Source organism: Bufo gargarizans, chromosome 8 (genome assembly GCF_014858855.1).
Source record: "Bufo gargarizans isolate SCDJY-AF-19 chromosome 8, ASM1485885v1, whole genome shotgun sequence".
NCBI lineage: Eukaryota > Metazoa > Chordata > Amphibia > Anura > Bufonidae > Bufo > Bufo gargarizans.
Window position 1 is genome coordinate 7,060,638 of NC_058087.1, and position 20,815 is coordinate 7,081,452.

Sequence of the window (20,815 nt, forward strand, 5' to 3'; positions counted from 1 at the left end):
GCTTGGTTCCCGCTGCTGGAAGCCGCCACCTGTGGTCTCTGAAAATGCGAGACAGCACAAACAAAATGATGGTTTTTTTGGCGGTTGATAATGTCACAGGTAATGGGGAGGGAAATACACCAAATAACACACAGAAGGAAATAGACCGGAGTCTAGGCCTCAAAGCTAAGGGAGAGGGATGGTGACCTCTTAGGAATCCCCAGACCTCTCCCTGACTCCTGCCAATATGAGTAGACCCTGAAGGTGGAAAGCAGTGCGAGTCACAACTAAATAGAGCCTCAGTAATGACCACAAGCTGCACCTGATAAGAGGTGTGGTCATTACCAAACAACAACACTGCAAGGAGAAAAAAGAGAGACTGTCAGATACCCTCACGTGCCGCTAGTCTTTCAGATCTTCTTACCTCTGTCGTGGGAGGGATCATGACAGTGGGAGGGAGGTTGACTTTCTCCCTGCAGCTCACACTCAGACATCATAGTGCTGCTGTCTGAGAGTGAGCTGTTTAAAAGAACATCTCTGTGTCCGTCCAGGCCCTGCGCCGGACGGAGGACAGAGAGTTTAAAAGCTGGACTTTCCTGCCTAAAAACTGACCTCTGGCCACCTTAGGGGCAGGCTGCTTTGGAGGTCAGTGTTATGGGGATGGTCCGCTATGGAGGTCAGTGTTAAGGGGCAGATTGCTGTAGAGGCCACTGTTAAGAGGATGGGGTGTTGTGGAAATCACTGTTAAGGAGATGGGGTACTGTGGAGGTCACTAATAAAGGGGGGGGGGTGGCGCTGTGGAGCTCTCCACATACACACAGTTTTACACCAGGTTTCCATAACAACCCAGCCATTTTTCCTCACTGCTGTAGGTCAGATTTAAAGGAAATCTGTGACCAAGATATCTCTATTGAAGTAAAGCAATAGCCTAATAGCCCTTTGTACCTTATTTCCAGATGTGCATTTGTTCCAGGAATAGATGTTTTTTTTATCTTCTAAAAATCCAGTTTATTTGGTATGCAAATGAGCCAGTAAGGTGCCCAGAGGGTCGTCATTCTGGCAGGAAGGAGCCCAGGCCCGCCTCCTGCCACAATGTGTCCATCCACCCCTCCTACATCACATTCAAGCCATAACTCTGCCCCCAGCATGGAGGCACTCTTGGGCATTGGCAGGAGGCATGCGGGGTACTGTGGCAGTCACTGTTAAAGGGGCAGTAGCTCTGGAGGTCTCTGTTAAGGGGGCCGGGAATGGTGGAGGTCACAGTTAAGGGGACTGTAACCTATGGTCAGTGTTAAGGGGCAGCTGCTGTAGAGGTCACTGTTAAGGGGACAGCCCCCTGTGGAGGTCACTGTCTAGGGGGTGGGATGCTGTGGAACTCACTGATAAAGAGGCAGGCTGTTGTGAAGATCAAAGTTAAGGGGGTGGGCTGCTGTGGTTGTCCCATTTTAAAGAGACGCGGTACAATTATCCTAATTGGAGTCAGTAGGTGATAATGACCTCCCAGAGAAAGGTGTCAAGACAGCATTGTATGTGGCAGACAAATGTCTAACCCCCCCGCCCGCCTCTATTCAAACTTGGCTTCTCAATTTTTAGGTAGATGGCCTCCTTCACACCTCGTTTGTACCAATCGGCCTCCAAAACACTGTAATCAATTAATAATGGAATCAACACCTTTGACCCCATGCTGGGTATAATTACCAGATGTTGATTCAGTTACATATTTATTCCCAGAGAATTCTTGTACAGCCACTCAGCATTGAGAAAGCTTGTTGGAAGAACGAGTGAAATGTTTTCAAGAAATCTACAGTAAGTCCAGTTGCCTTGATTTATTCTTTACAGATATACCATGACCTGGATAAATGAGAACCTTCACAGACATATAATAGTGTTCCACAACTCCAGTTCTCAGGACCCACCTATTGGTCACGATTTGAGAATATTCCACAGAATGAATACATGTAAGGCTACTTTCACATCTGCGTTTTCTGTTGGATCCATCATGGATCAGCAAAAACGCTTCCATCATAATAATACAACCCTCTGCATCCGTTATGAATGGATCCGGTTGTATCATCTCTAAAATTGCCATAACGATCCATCTCTAAAACCATTGTAAATTAATGAGGGATGGATCAGTTTTCGTTTGTGTCAACGAAAACGACAGAGTCGCGACAGATCGGTCTTGCTCTGCATCCCAGGACGTACTCAAATACGCAGCTTGCAGCGCTTTTGAGTGCTTCATGGGAATGCAATGAAATGGAACGAAATGCATTCTGGTGCACTCTGTTCCCTACAGTTCAGTTTTGTCCCCATTGACAATAAATGAGGACAAAACTGAAGCGTTTTCCTCCATTATTGAGATCCTATGATGGATCTCAATAGCGGAAATGGAAAGCGCAGATGTGAAAGTAGCCTGATGCATATACCCAAATTATATCACCTGCTCAATACTAAGGATATTCTGAAAACATGACCGGCAGGTGGATCATGAGGACTCTCTTTGAGGAACACTGGTCTATAGCTTGCACACTGCTAACCCTACCTCAGCCAATACAGGGTAAAAAAAGATGATCATGCTGAAATAGGCACATCACCTGAGCACTTCTGCCTTTCCATTTTAGCGATTGGTGGAAATATCAGCACCCAGACTCATATTGAAAGCATGCCTTTTATTACCTCTATTCCAGATCACCGTATAAGTAGAGCTGAGCCAATTGGATTTCACCAGTTTACTGAAGTTAAAACAAAATAACATTTCAAACCTACTGTACACCATCTAAAATAGCAAAGTATTGCTCCAAGATGCTAAATTTATGTGAAGAATTTCTAGAAAATGGGGCATTTAGGGGCCTGGGAAAGATGGGTGACAATCTCTGACTGAGCTGCTATATTGGCCATATTGGTTGTCACCCAGCTTTCACACTAATCAAATACATAACTGAAGTTGATAAAAGTTTTACCAACTTAACAGAAGGACAACTCAAGGACTGGTGATAAAATTGCTCATTAACTTTATACCATTTGTAGCATATTCATTTTTAAAGTTGCAGATCCTTACTTTAAACTAATATTAGCTCTCGGAACATGCATTCTAGAATTGTTTAATTGTAGCGAGAGAAGCCAGCTGTATTTGTAAATAAATTGTAGCAATTATAAAATAATCATATGTACCGGGAAACTAGCTAAAACTGGAACATAGAAAAAGTTGGAAAGTGTTCAAAGAATATCAAAATAACGTGGCAAACACCAATCACGGAACGGGTGAAACACGGCCCCTTCTTAAAAGGGTTTGTCCTTCAGATGTTATTTGGCTCCATTTACCCTCTTAAATTTTATGAAAATGCATTGATTTACATTTTCAGGCTGAGATGCAGACACTTACTATTAGCTCTAATAGCAAAAGTGTGGATGATACGACCACCTGCTCTTTTTTTGTGTACATCCATATTAGTGTAGCAGTCAGAAATGGACAGTACAGACTGTAGAGAAGGATTTAGGTGTACATGTCGATCATAGACTAATTAACAGCATGACATGTCAAACAGCTGCTTCTGGGCTATTGGCATGTATTAAATGAGACATAGAATCGCGGGACAGGGATATACTACTACCATTTTGCAAAACTTTAGTGCAGCTTCATCTAGAATATGCAGTTCAATTCTGGGCACCAGTCCATAGAAAGGATGCCCTGGAGCTGGAAAAAGTACAAAGTAGAGCAACTAAACTGATAAGGGGCATGGAGGGTCTTAGTTATTAGGAAATATTAAAAAAAATTACAGTATATTTAATTTGTCTTCAAAAGAGGTGTCTAAGGGGGTAATTATTAACATAAATATATAAATGGGCCATACAAAAAGTATGGTCAAAACGTGTTCCAGGTAAAATCCCCTCAAAAGACAAAGGGACACTGCCTCCACTTGGAGGAGAAAAAGTTCAGTCTCCAGAGGCATCAAGGCTTCTTTACTGTATGAACTAGAGATGAGTGAATCGAAATTGATGAAGTGAAATTCAATCCGAATTTCAGCAAAATTTGATTCACACTGAATCCGAATTTCCTCACACTTTGTGGGAATCACTTTTCCCCCCTAAATTAGCTGCTGCACATGATAAGACATGGAGCAAAGTACTCTGGAAACGAGAGATCACCCACAATGCCATGCATGCAGCCAATCAGCAGCCAGCCAGCCCTGTGATGTCACAGCCCTATAAATAGCCTCAGCCATTTTGGATTCAGCCATTTTTAAGTGTACTTAGTGCAGGTAGAGACGTCAGCATCAGCAGGCGCTAGGGAAGGTGCTAGGAAAGACTTGAAAACTTATTTTGTTGAATACAAGTTCAGGGAAAGAGCATTAGAAGTGTAGGGAAAGGATAGAGAGGAATTATTCCACAGTATTGTAGCAGAACAGGGTCCAATAGGGGAGCGTACAGCCTGGGTAAGAGGAGCAATCCTATTACACCTTGCTGCACTGACTGGGGATCCAAATTTCCATTATACTGCTGCTTTCAGGTTTGCAATAGTTGATACCTCTGTAATTCCAGCAAACCGTTCTTTGGGAATTTTTCTGTGTTATCAGCCCTTGTGCGGTGCAGTTATATGATCTAAAGCCTTTTTTGGCATGTATTAGTGGCAAAAAAGGGCTTATTAGCCGTTGTGTGGTGAAGTGACAAAATTACAGCCCTTTTTGGAGTGTATTAGTGGCAAAAAATTTTTTTTTTGCTGTTCAGCGGTGCAGTTATATGATCTAAAGCCTTTTTTGGTGTGTATTAGTGGCAAAAAAAAAGTATTATTTGCCGTTGTGTGGTGAAGTGACAAAATTACAGCATTTTTTGGGTTGTATTAATTTCCTTTTTATTTACTTATTTGATCCAACAGTATGTCAGACAGAGAAGTGTCAGGCCCTGCACAGGGGAGGGGCAAAGGCCTTAATGTTTCTGGAGCAGGCACAGGTCGCAGCAGAGTAAGGCGGGCGTGGAAGCAGAAGTCACAGAGAGAGGCCAGCAACCCAGCGGTTCTTGAATAATTGACTCGGTCATCCACTTTGTCCCAAGTGACATCAGACACCCCCAGCTAAGAGTCGGTGGATTCGGCAGACATAACCCTTAGCTTGCATGGCCCGGCAGCAGGCCCTGTGCCCTCACCTGTCCTCAACCTGCCTCTGTCCCTTTCTGTTCCCTCAACCAGAGAAGTAATATATGCTGTGGGCTCAGCTCCACTCTACAGCGAGGACAAGGTACTATAGGACAGTCCGCAGCTACTGCCCAGCCAAGATCTGGAGAAGACATCCGCCGCTTCCACCAGTAGACGGGCAAGTAGTGATGAGGAGAGTGGCGTGGCTGCTGGTGTTGCGAGTGGTCAGGCTCCTGGCTCAGAGACTGTTGAGGTGGACATCAGTGACGTGCAGACAGTACTCGATGATGTAGCCGATCGCAATTGGGAGCCCGGTGACGAAGGGGCTTCTTCGGCATCGGGAGGAGAGGGTGGCAGCTTGTGGAGCAAGTTGGCAGCGTGGCTCGGAGTCAGCAGTGGGAAGTCTGGAGCCAAACGTGCCGGGGGCAGACCACTCGCTTCGCAGAAGCCTACCTGCCCAGAAAGTAGTGGTGCAGGGTTCACAGAGACAGCGGCAGTAGCAGTCAGTGAATGTGGAGATTTGGAGGTAAAATCATCTACTCGGCGGTGTGGCAGTTTTTTGTGAAGCCGCTGGAAGAGGTGAACATGGCCATTTGCCAAATCTGTGGGCAGAATGTAAAGCCTGGCCAGGGTGCCAATGTTGGCACCATGGCCCTGCGTCAACATATGCAGCCTCACCATAAAATGGCCTTGGAGAACTGTGGCTCTAATGTGGTGGTCCAGCCTGTCGCAGCAACCGCTGTATCACCCAGTGGCATGCACCCGATTTCAGGCAGTCAAGGCTCCACCACCTCAGTTCGAAGGAGCTGTCTGTCCTTCCCATCATTTACCGGTCCTGATGCTCCGGCTCCTTGCCTTTCAACTCCTCGTCAGTCATTCCATCAGCAATCGTATACGTGCACTCATCCAACGGTGCAGAAGGTGAATGCGCTCCTGGCCAAGTTGCTGGTGCTGCAGTCCCTCCCTTTCCAATAGGTGGACTCTCCACCTTTCAGAGAACTGATGGCTTGTGCCAAGCCAAGGTGGAGATTCCCAAGCCGTCATTTCTTTGCTAAAAAGGTAGTACCAGCCCTGTACAAATATGTAGAACAGAAGGTGGGCCAGTCCTTGAGCTTGTTGGTGTCTTCCAAAGTGCAAGGAGCATGGAGTCTGTGGAGCTATAATTACGGTCAAGGACAATATATGTCCTTTACGGCCCACTGGGTAAATATGGTTCCTGCCCAGCCAAACCAGCAACTTGGCCAGGTGACGCAGCTTGCGCCTCCACGTTCTCACTCTCTTGGTCCTGCAACAATGTCCGCCTCTGCCTCCTCATCCTCCACCGTGTCCTCAGCGTCCACTGCAAGGACAATTCACAGTGCTCCTCCAGCATACCACATGTGCAGGACACGATGGTGTCATGCTGTTCGTTTGCGTGGGAAAACGGAGTCACACAGGGGAGGAACTGCTCCGTGTCCTTTATCAAGAAATTGAATCCTGGCTTTCTCCGCGACAACTCAAAATCGGAACCATGGTGACCGACAACGGGAAGAACATTGTGTCAGCGCTGCATTAAGGATGGCTGAGCCATGTGCCCTGCATGGCGCACATGTTCAATCTGGTTGTCAAGCGGTTCCTGAAGTCTTCCACCTATCTGCAAGACATCCTAAAAATGGCCAGGAAACTTTGCACACTTCAGCCACTCGTACACCGCAAAGCACACCCTCCTTGAGCTGCATCGGCAGAACGGGGTCCGCCAACATAGGCTGATATGCAACGTTTCAACCTGTTGGAATTCCACCCTTCATATTTTGGACCAACTATACGAACAGAGAAAGGCCATAAACAATTTTTTGATGATCCAAGCGGACAGGAGTACAGGTGAAACTCGAAAAATTTGAATATCGCACACAATTCCTTTTATTTCAGTGATGCAAATGAAAAGGAATCACATTAATGCAGCTTAAAATTAGAATTTTGTGAAAAGGTTCGATATTCTAGTGTCAAAGTGTCACACTCTAGTCAGCAAATCAATCCATACCTCATGAGCAAAGGGGACCTCAAAATTGTGACTTTGTGGTTTCATAAGCTGTAAGCCATAATCATCCAAATTATAACAAATAAAGGCTTGAAATATCTCGCTTTGCATGTAATCAGTCTCTCTCATATATTAGTTTCACCTTTAAAGTTGCATTACGGAAATAAATGCACTTTGCACGATATTCAAATTTTTCACCTGTATTTCTCTGTGTAACCACCGATGTCAGCCAGTGGCAGCTCATGCCTAACACCTGTTTGTCAGTCACCAGGACTACAGAATAAACAACATCATTCCACTGCTTCATATATTGGAACAGATGCTGGTACATCTGGCTGGTCAGGGGACTGGAGACGTAGTGCCTACATCTCACGGCCACATGAGCCCTGTGGGGGCTAAACTGGAGGAGGAGGACATTGGAGCAGAAGCAATGTGTAGCAAAATGGGTGGTTTTTCTACACAGATGACAGAAGAGGAGGAGCAGGAGCAGCCGGAGGAGCAAGAGGGAGATGAGGAAGACCGGGCAGATGACCCAGGCACACTGTGAAAGTATGCAGTTGAGATGGAGGCAGGGAGTCCCTATGAGTCAGTTGCGGAAATGGCCTGCTGCGTTCTCACTTGCTTGGGAAGTGACAACTGAATTGTCACCATTCGACAGAGGAATTACTTCTGGCTCTCCACCTTGTTGGTCCAAAATGGGGGCCTTTATACAACCTCTGAGAAGGAGGACAAACTGAACTACTATAGAGACATCCTATGTAGTCAGTTGGCCGCTGCCTATCTGCGCCATTGTCCATACACAGATGTATGGTCGCAGATCTGACTGGGGGGGGCCCTCTGCACTCTCGTTCCACTGCCATGGCGGGGTGGGGGGCAGGAGAAGTACTCGCTCCATCAGCAGCACCTTGAATCAAGAGTCGATGATGAGCAACTTTCTTAACCCACCTAGAGAAGAAACTGCTCACCAGCAGCAGCAGCTAGACCTGAAGCAGAACCTGAACCAGCAGGTGGTGGCATATTTGGACAGGACCCTGCCACCCACCATACCATTAAAGATCCGCTGGACTACTGGGCAGCCAAACTGGATTTGTGGCCGCAACTGGCTGAGTTTGCCCTGGAAAAACTGTCCTGCCCAGCCAGTAGTATGGCATCAGAGCGGGTGTTTAGTGCAGTGGGAGCCAAAGTTACCCCAAGGAGAACTCACCTGTCCACCCAAAATGTGGAGAGACTGACCTTTGTCAAGATAAATGAGCCCGATGCATCAGACTAGATCATCCAAGGAGCAACACTAAATTGTTTCTTCTGGCTACCTGCCTTAGCTACTATTCTGATGCTGCCACTTACCTGATGCCACTCATCTGATGCCAAATGCTCCTTCTTACAGCCACCATTGTCATCAGGTACTGTTATTGCCACCCACCTCCCCACTCTGTAACCGGGTCACTCTGTGGTCTCCTGATGCTGCTGACATCTCACCACCCAGGTCTTCCCATGCTGCTGCTGCCGCCATCTCCCCACTATGTCACCTTGTGGCCTCCTCATGCTGCTGCTAACTCAACACTATGTCACCTTGACACTCTGTTGCCTCCTCATGCTGCTGCTGCTGCCACCTCCACACTATTTAAGCTTGCCACTCTGTGGTCTCCTAATGCTGCTGTTAAATCAACACTATGTCACTGGGCCATTCTGTGGTCTCATCATACTGCTGACAAATCAACACTATATCACTGGGTCACTCTGTAGCCTCCTTATGCTGCTGGTGCTGCTGCCACCTCCACGCTATGTCACCTTGCCAGTCTGTAGACTCCTCATGCCTCTTCTAACTAAACACTACTTCATTGGGCCACTCTGTGGCTTCCTCATGCTGCTGCCACCTCATTACTATGTAAATGGACCACTCTGCGGTTTGCTCATGCTGCTGTCACCTCCCCACTTTGTCACTGGGCAACTCTGTGGTCTACTCATGCTGCTGCTACCTCAACACTACAGTATGCCACTAGGCCACTCTGGACTTCTCAAGCTGTTCTCCCACCTTCCCCACTCCATGACTGGGCCACTATTTTGCCTTTTTGGCCTGGTTGACATCATCATTTATTTGACCCTTCTTCTGATCTGTCAGAAGAAAGGAAATATGAGACGTACAACGAATCCTGTCTTTGTGGCAGCTATGGTCCCATCACAATTGGCTTATGATTTTTTGGGAGGTTATGTACTTACAGATCATAGGAAGGGCAAAACAATCAGTGACGTCAATAAAAACTTACTGCCAACACCCTCTCCACTCTGTCGGGGGGGGGGGGGGGGGGGGGCTCTTCTTGTATAAGCGTTTAATAGAACAGGTTCTGTAGACATCTATGTGGAATCAGCTGACGATGGTGTAAAAGGAGTGCGTTCTTTCACGCTACAGTAGGATCTTGGGCCTCTGCACGGTTCTTTATACCTGGCGCTAACATCGACCTGTAAGGCTGAGTTCATACTTGAGTTACTTGATCAGCTTTGGCCCCATAACTGGCCAAATAAGTGAAGTGTGCAGTGATTCTAAGAGCGATGCCTGTCATCTGCATGTCATACTGACTCACAGTATTGTTTCACTACCACAGCAGACTCCCTATGCGTGTTACTGCAAGGCACAGTGTTCTACACCACTATACAGGCTCTCTGCAGCCAGGAAATAGCGGTTTTATTGCTATTCGCTGCACATACAGGGAGTGCAGAATTATTAGGCAAATTAGTATTTTGACCACATCATCCTCTTTATGCATGTTGTCTTACTCCAAGCTGTATAGGCTCGAAAGCCTACTACCAATTAAGCATATTAGGTGATGTGCATCTCTGTAATGAGAAGGGGTGTGGTCTATTGACATCAACACCCTATATCAGGTGTGCATAATTATTAGGCAACTTCCTTTCCTTTGGCAAAATGAATCAAAAGAAGGACTTGACAGGCTCAGAAAAGTCAAAAATAGTGAGATATCTTGCAGAGGGATGCAGCACTCTTAAAATTGCAAAGCTTCTGAAGCGTGATCATCGAACAATCAAGCGTTTCATTCAAAATAGTCAACAGGGTCGCAAGAAGCGTGTGGAAAAACCAAGGCGCAAAATAACTGCCCATGAACTGAGAAAAGTCAAGCGTGCAGCTGCCAAGATGCCACTTGCCACCAGTTTGGCCATATTTCAGAGCTGCAACATCACTGGAGTGCCCAAAAGCACAAGGTGTGCAATACTCAGAGACATGGCCAAGGTAAGAAAGGCTGAAAGACGACCACCAGTGAACAAGACACACAAGCTGAAACGTCAAGACTGGGCCAAGAAATATCTCAAGACTGATTTTTCTAAGGTTTTATGGACTGATGAAATGAGAGTGAGTCTTGATGGGCCAGATGGATGGGCCCGTGGCTGGATTGGTAAAGGGCAGAGAGCTCCAGTCCAACTCAGACACCAGCAAGGTGGAGGTGGAGTACTGGTTTGGGCTGGTATCATCAAAGATGAGCTTGTGGGGCCTTTTCGGGTTGAGGATGGAGTCAAGCTCAACTCCCAGTCCTACTGCAAGTTTCTGGAAGACACCTTCCTTCAAGCAGTGGTACAGGAAGAAGTCTGCATCCTTCAAGAAAAACATGATTTTCATGCAGGACAATGCTCCATCACACGCGTCCAAGTACTCCACAGCGTGGCTGGCAAGAAAGGGTATAAAAGAAGAAAATATAATGACATGGCCTCCTTGTTCACCTGATCTGAACCCCATTGAGAACCTGTGGTCCATCATCAAATGTGAGATTTACAAGGAGGGAAAACAGTACACCTCTCTCTGAACAGTGTCTGGGAGGCTGTGGTTGCTGCTGCACGCAATGTTGATGGTGAACAGATCAAAACACTGACAGAATCCATGGAAGGCAGGCTTTTGAGTGTCCTTGCAAAGAAAGGTGGCTATATTGGTCACTGATTTGTTTTTGTTTTGTTTTTGAATGTCAGAAATGTATATTTGTGAATGTTGAGATGTTATATTGGTTTCACTGGTAAAAATAAATAATTGAAATGGGTATATATTTGTTTTTTTGTTAAGTTGCCTAAAAATTATGCACAGTAATAGTCACATGCACACACAGATATCCCCCTAAAATAGCTAAAACTAAAAAGAAACTAAAAACTACTTCCAAAAATATTCAGCTTTGATATTAATGAGTTTTTTGGGTTCATTGAGAACATGGTTGTTGTTCAATAATAAAATTAATCCTCAAAAATACAACTTGCCTAATAATTCTGCACTCCCTGTACATTTGGATTGAATCAAATCTTTTCGGAAAATTCGGCGAACCGACCGAATAGAATTTTTTAGAAATGTGCTCATCTCTAGTAAGAACTGTAAATCTTTGGAATAGTCTAACTCAGGACGTGGTCACAGCACCAACAAGGTAGTTGTAAGAAGGGCTTAGATGAATTTTTACAATTAAATAACATTAATGCTTATAAAAATGTCGTTGCCTCGGTCCCCTTTTTCTAAAATTCAGATCCCTACCCATTCTTTGGTTTAACTATGTCTTATGTCTATTTTCATCTGTAATAACTATGTAGCTATTTTTCTAAATCTGTTTGTTCGTCTGTCTATCTTTTATGATGATGAGCAACCAACTAAGATAACTGCATGAGAGTACCTAGCACTATTTAGAACTTTAGATTGTCTATCTATTTATTATATCTATCTCAAATACTCTCCATGTGGTCCCATAGAGTTTCAAAAGCCTTTATCCAGACACCTATTCTCCATCACTAGTTCATTAAATTTTAGGTTTTAGTTTACATTTATGGCGCATTTAATCATGGACAAAATAATACTATAAGATTATAAAAGAAGCTTATACTTTATTTTAGCTTGTTTTTATATTTTAGTTAGTAATTTATACAAAGGTCTTTCTCCCCCATCTTGGCCAATGTTACCTTCTACGTACAACTATATCTTATGCAAACTGCAGAGCACAATTGAGTTATCCATGGACAAAAATGAAAGGGGTTGTCCTCAGGATAGGTCATCAATATCTGATCAGTGGGGGTCCAACACCCAGCACCCCCGCCGATCAGCTGCTTGAAGAGGAGGTAGTGTTCAATGCGAGCACCGCTTCCCCTTCATTATGCTGCACTTTGTCTCAGAAGTACAGTGTAATACGAGTTCCCGCTCCAGTCAAGTGAATGGAGCAAGTGCTTGTAATTACACTACACCACTGCTCCACAGAAGACGAGATGTAGTTTAAAACTTTTCAAACAGCTGATCGGCGCTGGTGCCGGACTCCCGCAGATCAGATATTGATGACCTATCCTGAGGATAGGTCATCAATATTAACAGCTGGACAACCCCTTTAAGCAAAATCAACTCTCTTATCCAAGTAAATAAAACTAGAAATTATGATTTTTGTCCAATGATACATTATAAATCTAAGCCAAAAATAAAATATCATAATACATGTAATAAAGTAATATAAATGTCAAAATTAAATTTGTCAAAATGCAACAAAAACACCATATAATATAATGCACCTAACAATTTTTCCCAATACCTTTAATAAGTCCTTTCTCCTGCAGAGTTTTCAGAGAGGGACGGCGAATGATGAACTTCTTCAGTCTGGTTTTCACACGGTTTCTGTCAGATGAGTCTGAAGCGCTATAGTTTAATTTTAATACTGTAAAAAAAAAAATCTTTGTGTTATAAGTTTACTACAGATTAGGGTTTGCTTGTTCAGATGGTTGAGCCTATTTGCTTTTTCCTAGAATATTACAGATACAGTATAGCAAAATATATTATACCGCACTAGAATAACAGTTGTTCAAAAAATCTTATTTGTGACAAAACTCAAATAACATTGCAGTTCAATTATTACCATTATTTAGTGCCTCATATAGTGCCCATAGATGCCAGTATGCAAAGCCCACTATAAAAGGAACATACTGTGCTAAAATACCCCGATATATATATATATATATATATATATTCTTTTTTTTCATTTAATTCTTTTTATTTCGATTTTGTAAAAACATATACATTTATACCCAAAACACATCAATTCAACAATATAAAAGTCTATATTACAAATTGGTAAATATTATAGTGACTTTTTTTTTGTTTTATCCCAAATACCCACCCACTAAAAAAAATGAAAATAAACTTCCAGCCCTAATATAACAATTCCATATTTCATCAAGTTTTTCTGATTTTTTGATATAGCACTCAGTCACCCGTTCCACTTTAATCAAGTTGACGACTGCTTCTCGCCACTGCCCCACTGTCAGAGGATCTTCCTTTACCCATTTCCTAAGTATAAGGAGTCTAGCTTGAAATAGTACTTTACTCAAAACCAATCATATCTCTTTGTTTAACTTCAGATGTTCAGTTGCCCTTAATATACAGACTACTGGATCTTCAAATATTTGAACCTTCAAAAATACTAATAATGTCTCTGCTATTTCTGTCCAATATCTAAACAGTCTAGGGCATCTCCAAAAACAGTGTATTAAGTCTGCTTTCTCTCCCTACATTTTGGGCACTTGTCTGTAGCTCTCACGCCCATTCTCTTTAACATCCAAGGGGATCGATGCAATCTATGCACTATAAAAAACTGTGATATCTTATGTGAACCCCTATCCGACACCATAGCATAGCATAGATATATATATATATTCAAATAGTACAAGTATACATTGCATAAACAATGCAGATACATGCTAATGATAGTTATGAAGTCTTCTAGACCGCCACACAAACTATCCTTACTACTAATTATAATACAACATTGCTAATATAATAAAATAATATATTTAAATTATTTAGTTTTAATCATACGATTAAAAAAACGCTATGTTTGCATTGCCATGGTTTCATGGTGGTCATTTTGCCAATAGGAACTTTATTTTGTAGATTTTTAACATAAAATCTTTATTTTCTAATCCTCAGAGACTTACATGTCGATCCCTCAACATATGATAGCTACAGTGCCAATGAGAAAAACCATTGCAAAATATGAATATCCAATTCTTTAGCTTATCTGAATAACCCCAGTGTATGAAGAGTTTGACCGAATCCTACCAATGTTATCTTAGGGCACGTCAAGGATATGGTAAAAGTTGTGATCTAGTTTTTTAAATGGAAAATAAAACCTTCAAGCAGACCACATTTTGAAAAAAATATAATCCAAAACATTTTGATTGGTGCTTTTCATTCAAAACCTTTAAGGAATGACCGAATGTTTCTTGCCTTCTCTGATTTCCACCGTTTTTTTGGCTAGTGGTGGCATCCAGCAAGGAAGGCATTCATTTAGTTTATAGTTATACTCTAATGCATCTCAGGTACATATTGTTCTGAGTAATCCACCATCGAAATACTGAGCATGACAATGATTTCCTGCACTTAGTGAAGTTACAAAATAACCTAAAATTAACTCATTCAGTACCGGAGAGACAGAATGAGACAGTTATCTTTACCAAGCTGATTTTCATTTACATTAGCCAATTATTTCTGAAGTGTCTTGGGGATGTTTGGATTTCCAGCCTTGACTGTATGATTTTATAATCCAAACTTCTAACACACTTTGTGCCTCATTGATATCAAGGGAACTAAACTTGCCAAATTGTTCATTTAAAGTAAATAAAAGATAGCCAATTAAGGAAAGTAAAATATAAATACATGCCCATGATAATAAGAGGATAGCTTGCCTGTCGTTTTACTACTGAATTTAATAGGACGCTTCTCCTTTTTCCCACAACACCAGCTGACCTCACAAATACTTTCATGAACTTGTAATCACATGAAAAAAAAACGATGCCTCTGCTGAAAAATGCATTAACCAAATAATCTATTCCTTTACAAAAACACCCTTCACGCTAATTTGACTGCTTGGTCAAAGGCAACACTTGGAATAATTCTTTTAGAGACAAGTCATCTACAGTGTATATCCCGAGAGGGCCTTACATTTGCTGCTTTTAGCTAGCTGGTAACCGAAAGTACAATTCATGCAGATCGTAACAAGCAATTTAACCCTTGATGCCATGTTTTAGGATTCATTTATTGTCAATTTAAAAATCACTTTTAAAAGAAACAATGCTAAATCACTAACTATTTACTAGAGTATATGTACCAAAGAGACAGCCTTTTTCATAGATTGAAAATAAAAAAATTGGTGGAGCCCCCCCCTCACCCGTCCTGCCCATGTACAATTTATAAATTGATGTATAATACACATTAGATAATTGTCTGCAGATGACGCTCATTTGGACAGGATCTGACAACTGTGAACTGTTGCATGCATATTTGTGCATAATAACTTCTTCTGCAACATGTTTGTATTGATAGAGGTACATTTTAAAATGTCAGCAGATTTGTACCTATGACACCGGCTGACCTGTTACATGTGCGCTTGGCAGCTGAAGGCATCTGTGTTGGTCCCATGTTCATATGTGCCCGCATTGCTGAGAAAAATTATGTTTTAATATATGCAAATGAGCCTCTAGGAGCAACAGGGGCGTTACCATTACACCTAGAGGCTCTGCTCTCTGCAACTGCATTGCCCTCCATAATTTGTTATCACTCCTGGATCTAACTTGCGCTTCACCGTTCACTTCAGTATCTGTGCTTCATTGGGTGCAGCAGTTTCAGAGAGAGCAGAGCTTCTAGGTCTAACGGCAACGCCCCTGTTGTTCCTAGAGGCTCATTTACATATATTTAAAAATCATTTTTATCAGCAATACGGGCACATAAAAAAATGGGAACAACACAGATGACTTCAGGTACAAATCTGCTGACAGGTGCCCTTTAAAACTTGTATTTCTTGCTGCTTTGAATATCTGTAAGTGCTTGGAGGAATTAAGCGGTGGAAGCTCTTGGAAATTGCTTATTTTGCCCTTCCTACAATATGATCCTCATTAACCTAGGTGTACATCTGTGTTACAGTATTCAGGTAGTCTTTTATGGCAGAGGAACAGACTATTGGAATAACCTTTGATTAAACATCATTACAAGTTGTATTTCTATTATGTATTGAGTTTGTTTGTGTTTTGTTCGATTACCACCAGAAGTGGGCATCTGAGGTCACTATTGTGTGACTCATTGTTTCACCTATATATACCACGTGTATACCTGCCTGTTTGCCTGTTGACAAAGGCACAATGGCCGAAACGCATCCTTGTATACGCTATGCAACATGTGGAGTTAATTAAAAGCATAACCGAAAAGTAAGATACGACTGCCAGGATTTCTTTCTTCAGCTATGTGTGGAGCCCGCTCCTTCCCGCTGCAGCGTCCCACCACGGATTTGGTGCTGGCCAGATATTGCTATTGGAATAACCATATCTGGCAAAGACAGACTCTGCTGGAACTTGGCAAAACAAAAACACTAAAATAGGATCCATCCACATGCAGCGATACCTTCCTGGCAGAAAGCTAGATAGAAACCTGACCTATCCGATTATAGTGAATGGGGATCTGGCAAGCCTTGTCAGTGTGCGGCTATGCCGGATATGTTAATTATGGTAGTCTGCTCCTTTGTTGGAACAAAATACCATAAAGTAGATGTGGACGTAGCCTTATCTGGCAAGAGGGAGTTATAGTTTTGATGTCATTATTTTAAGATCAGTGGGTGTGGAATCACTGTGTCAACCAACTGGTTTAAAATTGGGCTAAACCTAATGGCATCTTCCTAGAAGTCCCTTGGTATTTACCCTTTAACCTCTATACAGGGGTCTAGACTTCTCTGCAAGAAAGCCACCAGGCCGCTCCATCCTAGAGTAGTTTCAGTGTGGTTGGAACCAAGAACAGGCTGAGGTCAAGGCAGGCAGTGTTTGTGTGAATCCATGACACAGGTATGAGGTTAGGGCAGGTAGAGTATATGAGAATCCATAAAACAGATCTGAGGTCAGGGAAGACAATAAGGGGTCAAAATGGTCATAGGTCAGGTCAGGCAACAGAAAGTCAGAGTCAGGAATCTGGCAGAGGTTGGTACATAGGCAGATAAATAGAACAAAACACCTTTGCAGGGACTATCAAGTTAAAAACACATATTGCTCAGGCACCTTCCACTAGATTGAGTTGTCCTAAGTACCCCAAGGTTACCAGCAATTGACTGGGCAACATCAGGGTGGCCCTTTCACAGTGCTCACCCAACAGGCTAGCAACACAGACAAGCACAGGCCACGGCCTGCCGAAGAAGGAAGCACAGGAATCTGGGGCCCAGGCCCACTACTGAAGGGCATAAGAGGGACGGTGGCCTGGACCGCTGAAAAACAGGAGTAGCTAGGTATGCGGAGTGGTGCCTGTGTCCACCTGGAAGAGTGGAAGGGTGATAGGACCAGGAAAGGTAATCAATACCTGATCAATGGAGGTCTGACACCTGGCACTTCAACCAATCAGCTGTTTGAAGAGGAACTCTGGCGAGCGCTGCAGCCTGTTTACAGCATCTGAAGCTCAGCACTGTACATTGCATAGTGGCTATGCTTGGTATTGTAGCCCAGACCCATTCACTTAACTAGGACTGAGCTGTATATGTGACTAAGGAACAATGACGTCACTGACTTAGGAAGAGACTGCAACGCTCACCAGAACCCCAAGGCCTGTTCAAACAGCTTATTGGTGGGGGTCATATGGTATGAGTGATTTGCTCAAAATGTAATGTGATTATTACCAAAGGGCCGAGTGGTATCTAAAATTCCCTTTACACTTGTTTTATGCAGTATGAAAACTTTTAGATCGAAATCAAAAGAAGAAAGGGATGCAAATGAGCTCTTAACAAGCTTTGCCTCTAATGCCACCAGATGTAAGACAGCTATCCTTTAAGTTAATGTTCGACCCTTTAAATAGGCCTTGAGACATGATTCGGATATTAAGCCAGCATCTCATCTGCAGACAGCTGTTTCGGGGTAATTGCCCCTCATCAGTGCAGAGCAGAGAGTACTGGCTTAACTGGTTGAGAGGCCTAAGTCAGGATTTGGGGGGTAGAGATAGTACCCCCTTCCCCAAAACCAAATCAAAAGATACAGTATCATCTCTAATCTCTTAGAGACAACACACATCTATTCCCAGGAAATTCTTTGGATGAAACCCTCGGAATTGCCTGTATTTTGAATCAATGCAAAGAAACTGGCCAATAATGAATTGCTTCCTATTACCTTTATCTATTCACCTTAATGGAATCAATATCTTAAAACAAGCGACTACTCGGCAGCAGAGGAAACCATTGTAAGCAGCAGTCAAAACCGGCCAGAGAAACAATGCACTTTTATGACGTTAATTCTAAGAATGTGAGCAAGTTTCCTATTAGAAAAACCACATTATTCAATATCAAAATGAACATGAGGTGGGCTTATCAACCGCGTTTATTCACGATCTCAAGGGAAAATTCAGACCTTCCTCTGACTTTTATTTCACTCTCAATATAAAAAAAACATTTGTATATAATCCCATGGGTTTACCTATAATTAATTCCTGCCAGGGTACATTTGAGTACTTTTAACATGTGTTGAAAGCATTGGTTTTTGGAAGAACTATCCATTAACGACTTTCTGAACTGTAACAATGGTTATTGACAGAGCTTGTCAGACTAAAGTACTATTGATTTTTTTCACATCATGTGTATAGCAAAACCAATTTCTTTCAAGTGCTTCATCCTAACTGAAATACATTATAACAGGCTTCCTATCAGTTTATCATAACCAAAGTCTTGGAATAGGATGCATTAGAGAAAGCATTATAGTGAATTAATGAATCATAAAATGTAAAGCTTCTTCTACTTTATGTCTATCCGAATTCCCTTCCCAACAATTTCTGTTGGTGTGGTATCCTCCATGGGACCAACACATAGATACAGTATCTATTCTGGTTTTCACTATATATCTATTATCCATCCATTAAGGATTAGCAAATCCTTTTTGTTTGTTTTATGTCCAATTCACAATTTTTTTAAATTTGATTTGTACCTGAAAAATTAGTCTAAGTTGCTCCAATTGCCCTCTACCCCCCTTTCCTCCTCCCTAAGCTCTTAAATGCAATGACAGCAATGGCAAATAAGTTGACATATTCCTCAGCAGTTTATAATCACTTGCCGTCACCAGTGGAGCTCACAATCTAAGTTCTCAATGAGTATGTTTTTGGAGTGTAGAAGGTAACCAGAATACCTGGAGGAAACCCACGCAAACACGGAGAGAACATACAAACTCCATGCAGATGTTGTCCTTGGTCGGATTCAAAGCTATGGGTAAATGCATGTTTGACACACCGACATTGTACAGAGTAGCTTGTTCTTTACCATTCTCCAAAAGTTAGGCCTTAACAGTGACAAAATGCCTGCCCATATTTATACAAAATTCCACAAGTCCAAAAATTATGCATTATTGGGGCAGAATACCCTGCCCGTACTTACACACCCAAATTTGCAAAAACTAAGAAGTGTTAATTGTCAGAAGAAACAGTGGCTTGTTCTGAATGAGCCTGGAAAAATTCTCCCTTTTAATTGGGAGCAGCAGTACAGAGTAGATGTGGAAAGGTTAAAGTATTCGTGGCATGTGGTGGCAATAGCAGTGTCAGCAGCACAGCATGGAACAGACAAGGCAGTAGATGTGTATAGTAATAATAGTGGTGACTGAGTAACATTAATGGTAGTAACAGTAGGGGGAATAGCAGCTACGGCGGTGGCATCAGCAACAGCCATATGGCGTGAAATATTATGGTAGCCAGGCAGGCAGTGGCATGATTGTGAACCAGCAGCAAGGGCAGATCTAGTCATTGTCCTAAGCTGAGGGAGTGTGAAAATTTTTACAAATCCATGCCTTTATTGTTTTGACAATAGCAAGGTTTGGACACTGACAGAGGACAACTTGGACCATTTGGTTGTCACAACGCCCCCTGCCATGCTGAAAACCCTCTCTAAGATGACACTGGAGGCTGGGCAAGAGAAAACCACAGCCCCACCCCCAGGAACTTTAACCCATACATAAAATATATCAAAATTATCATTAAGGATAGGGGATATAATAAAAAAAAAAACATTTTAAAAAATTTGAAAAATACTAGAAAAAATGATATAATAATAAAACCCTATCTATGACCAAAAAAAGGCTTAAAAATTATTTACATAACCAAACGGAAAAAAAGTTATTGCTTTCAAAGACTCACATACTTAAAAAAAACTAAAAATGTGCCTCATCAAGTACAGGGGTAAATGACCTGGTCTGGAACTGGTTAAAGCATTATTATTATTATTACTATTATTATTAGCATCATCAGGAGTAATCCTTAAACCATTGTGTTATATGTTGAACCCAGTATGAAAACTTTTGTTTCTTGACCTCTGCAAGTATCCTAGCCTCTTCTTTATGGAAACATTTAATTAACACTATTTAACCATCAATTCAATAGGAACAAAATTTACAGTATTATTCCACAATTCTAAATTGCATTTTTAGTACATTTTTGGAGGGGAAAAATGCAAAAAAATAAGACAGGACTGTCCCAAGAAAATCCAGACAGATGGGAGCATTGAACAGTTTTTAAAAATATTACATAATTTATCCAAGCAGATGGGATTGTTCTTGTGATGTCATTATAGGCACAGATGGATCAGGTCATGTGATGTCACAGAGGTTCTCTTTTTGTGGAAGCGATCCTGCCGTGTCATCCGAGAAGGAAGATAGATATCTTTTCTATTGTATAAACTGCAAGTTCC

The 20,815-nt window shown here is 42.3% G+C and overlaps 1 protein-coding gene across 1 annotated transcript in view; it reads right to left on the minus strand.

Moving 5' to 3' along the window:
• ARHGAP15 (Rho GTPase activating protein 15) overlaps positions 1–20,815 on the minus strand; it is a 779,285-nt gene that overhangs the window by 304,973 nt on the left and 453,497 nt on the right. Inside the window, exon 10 of the mRNA XM_044304411.1 lies at positions 12,671–12,793. Within this exon, the coding sequence (XP_044160346.1) occupies positions 12,671–12,793 (123 nt within the window). The remainder of the gene's footprint in view (positions 1–12,670; positions 12,794–20,815) is intronic.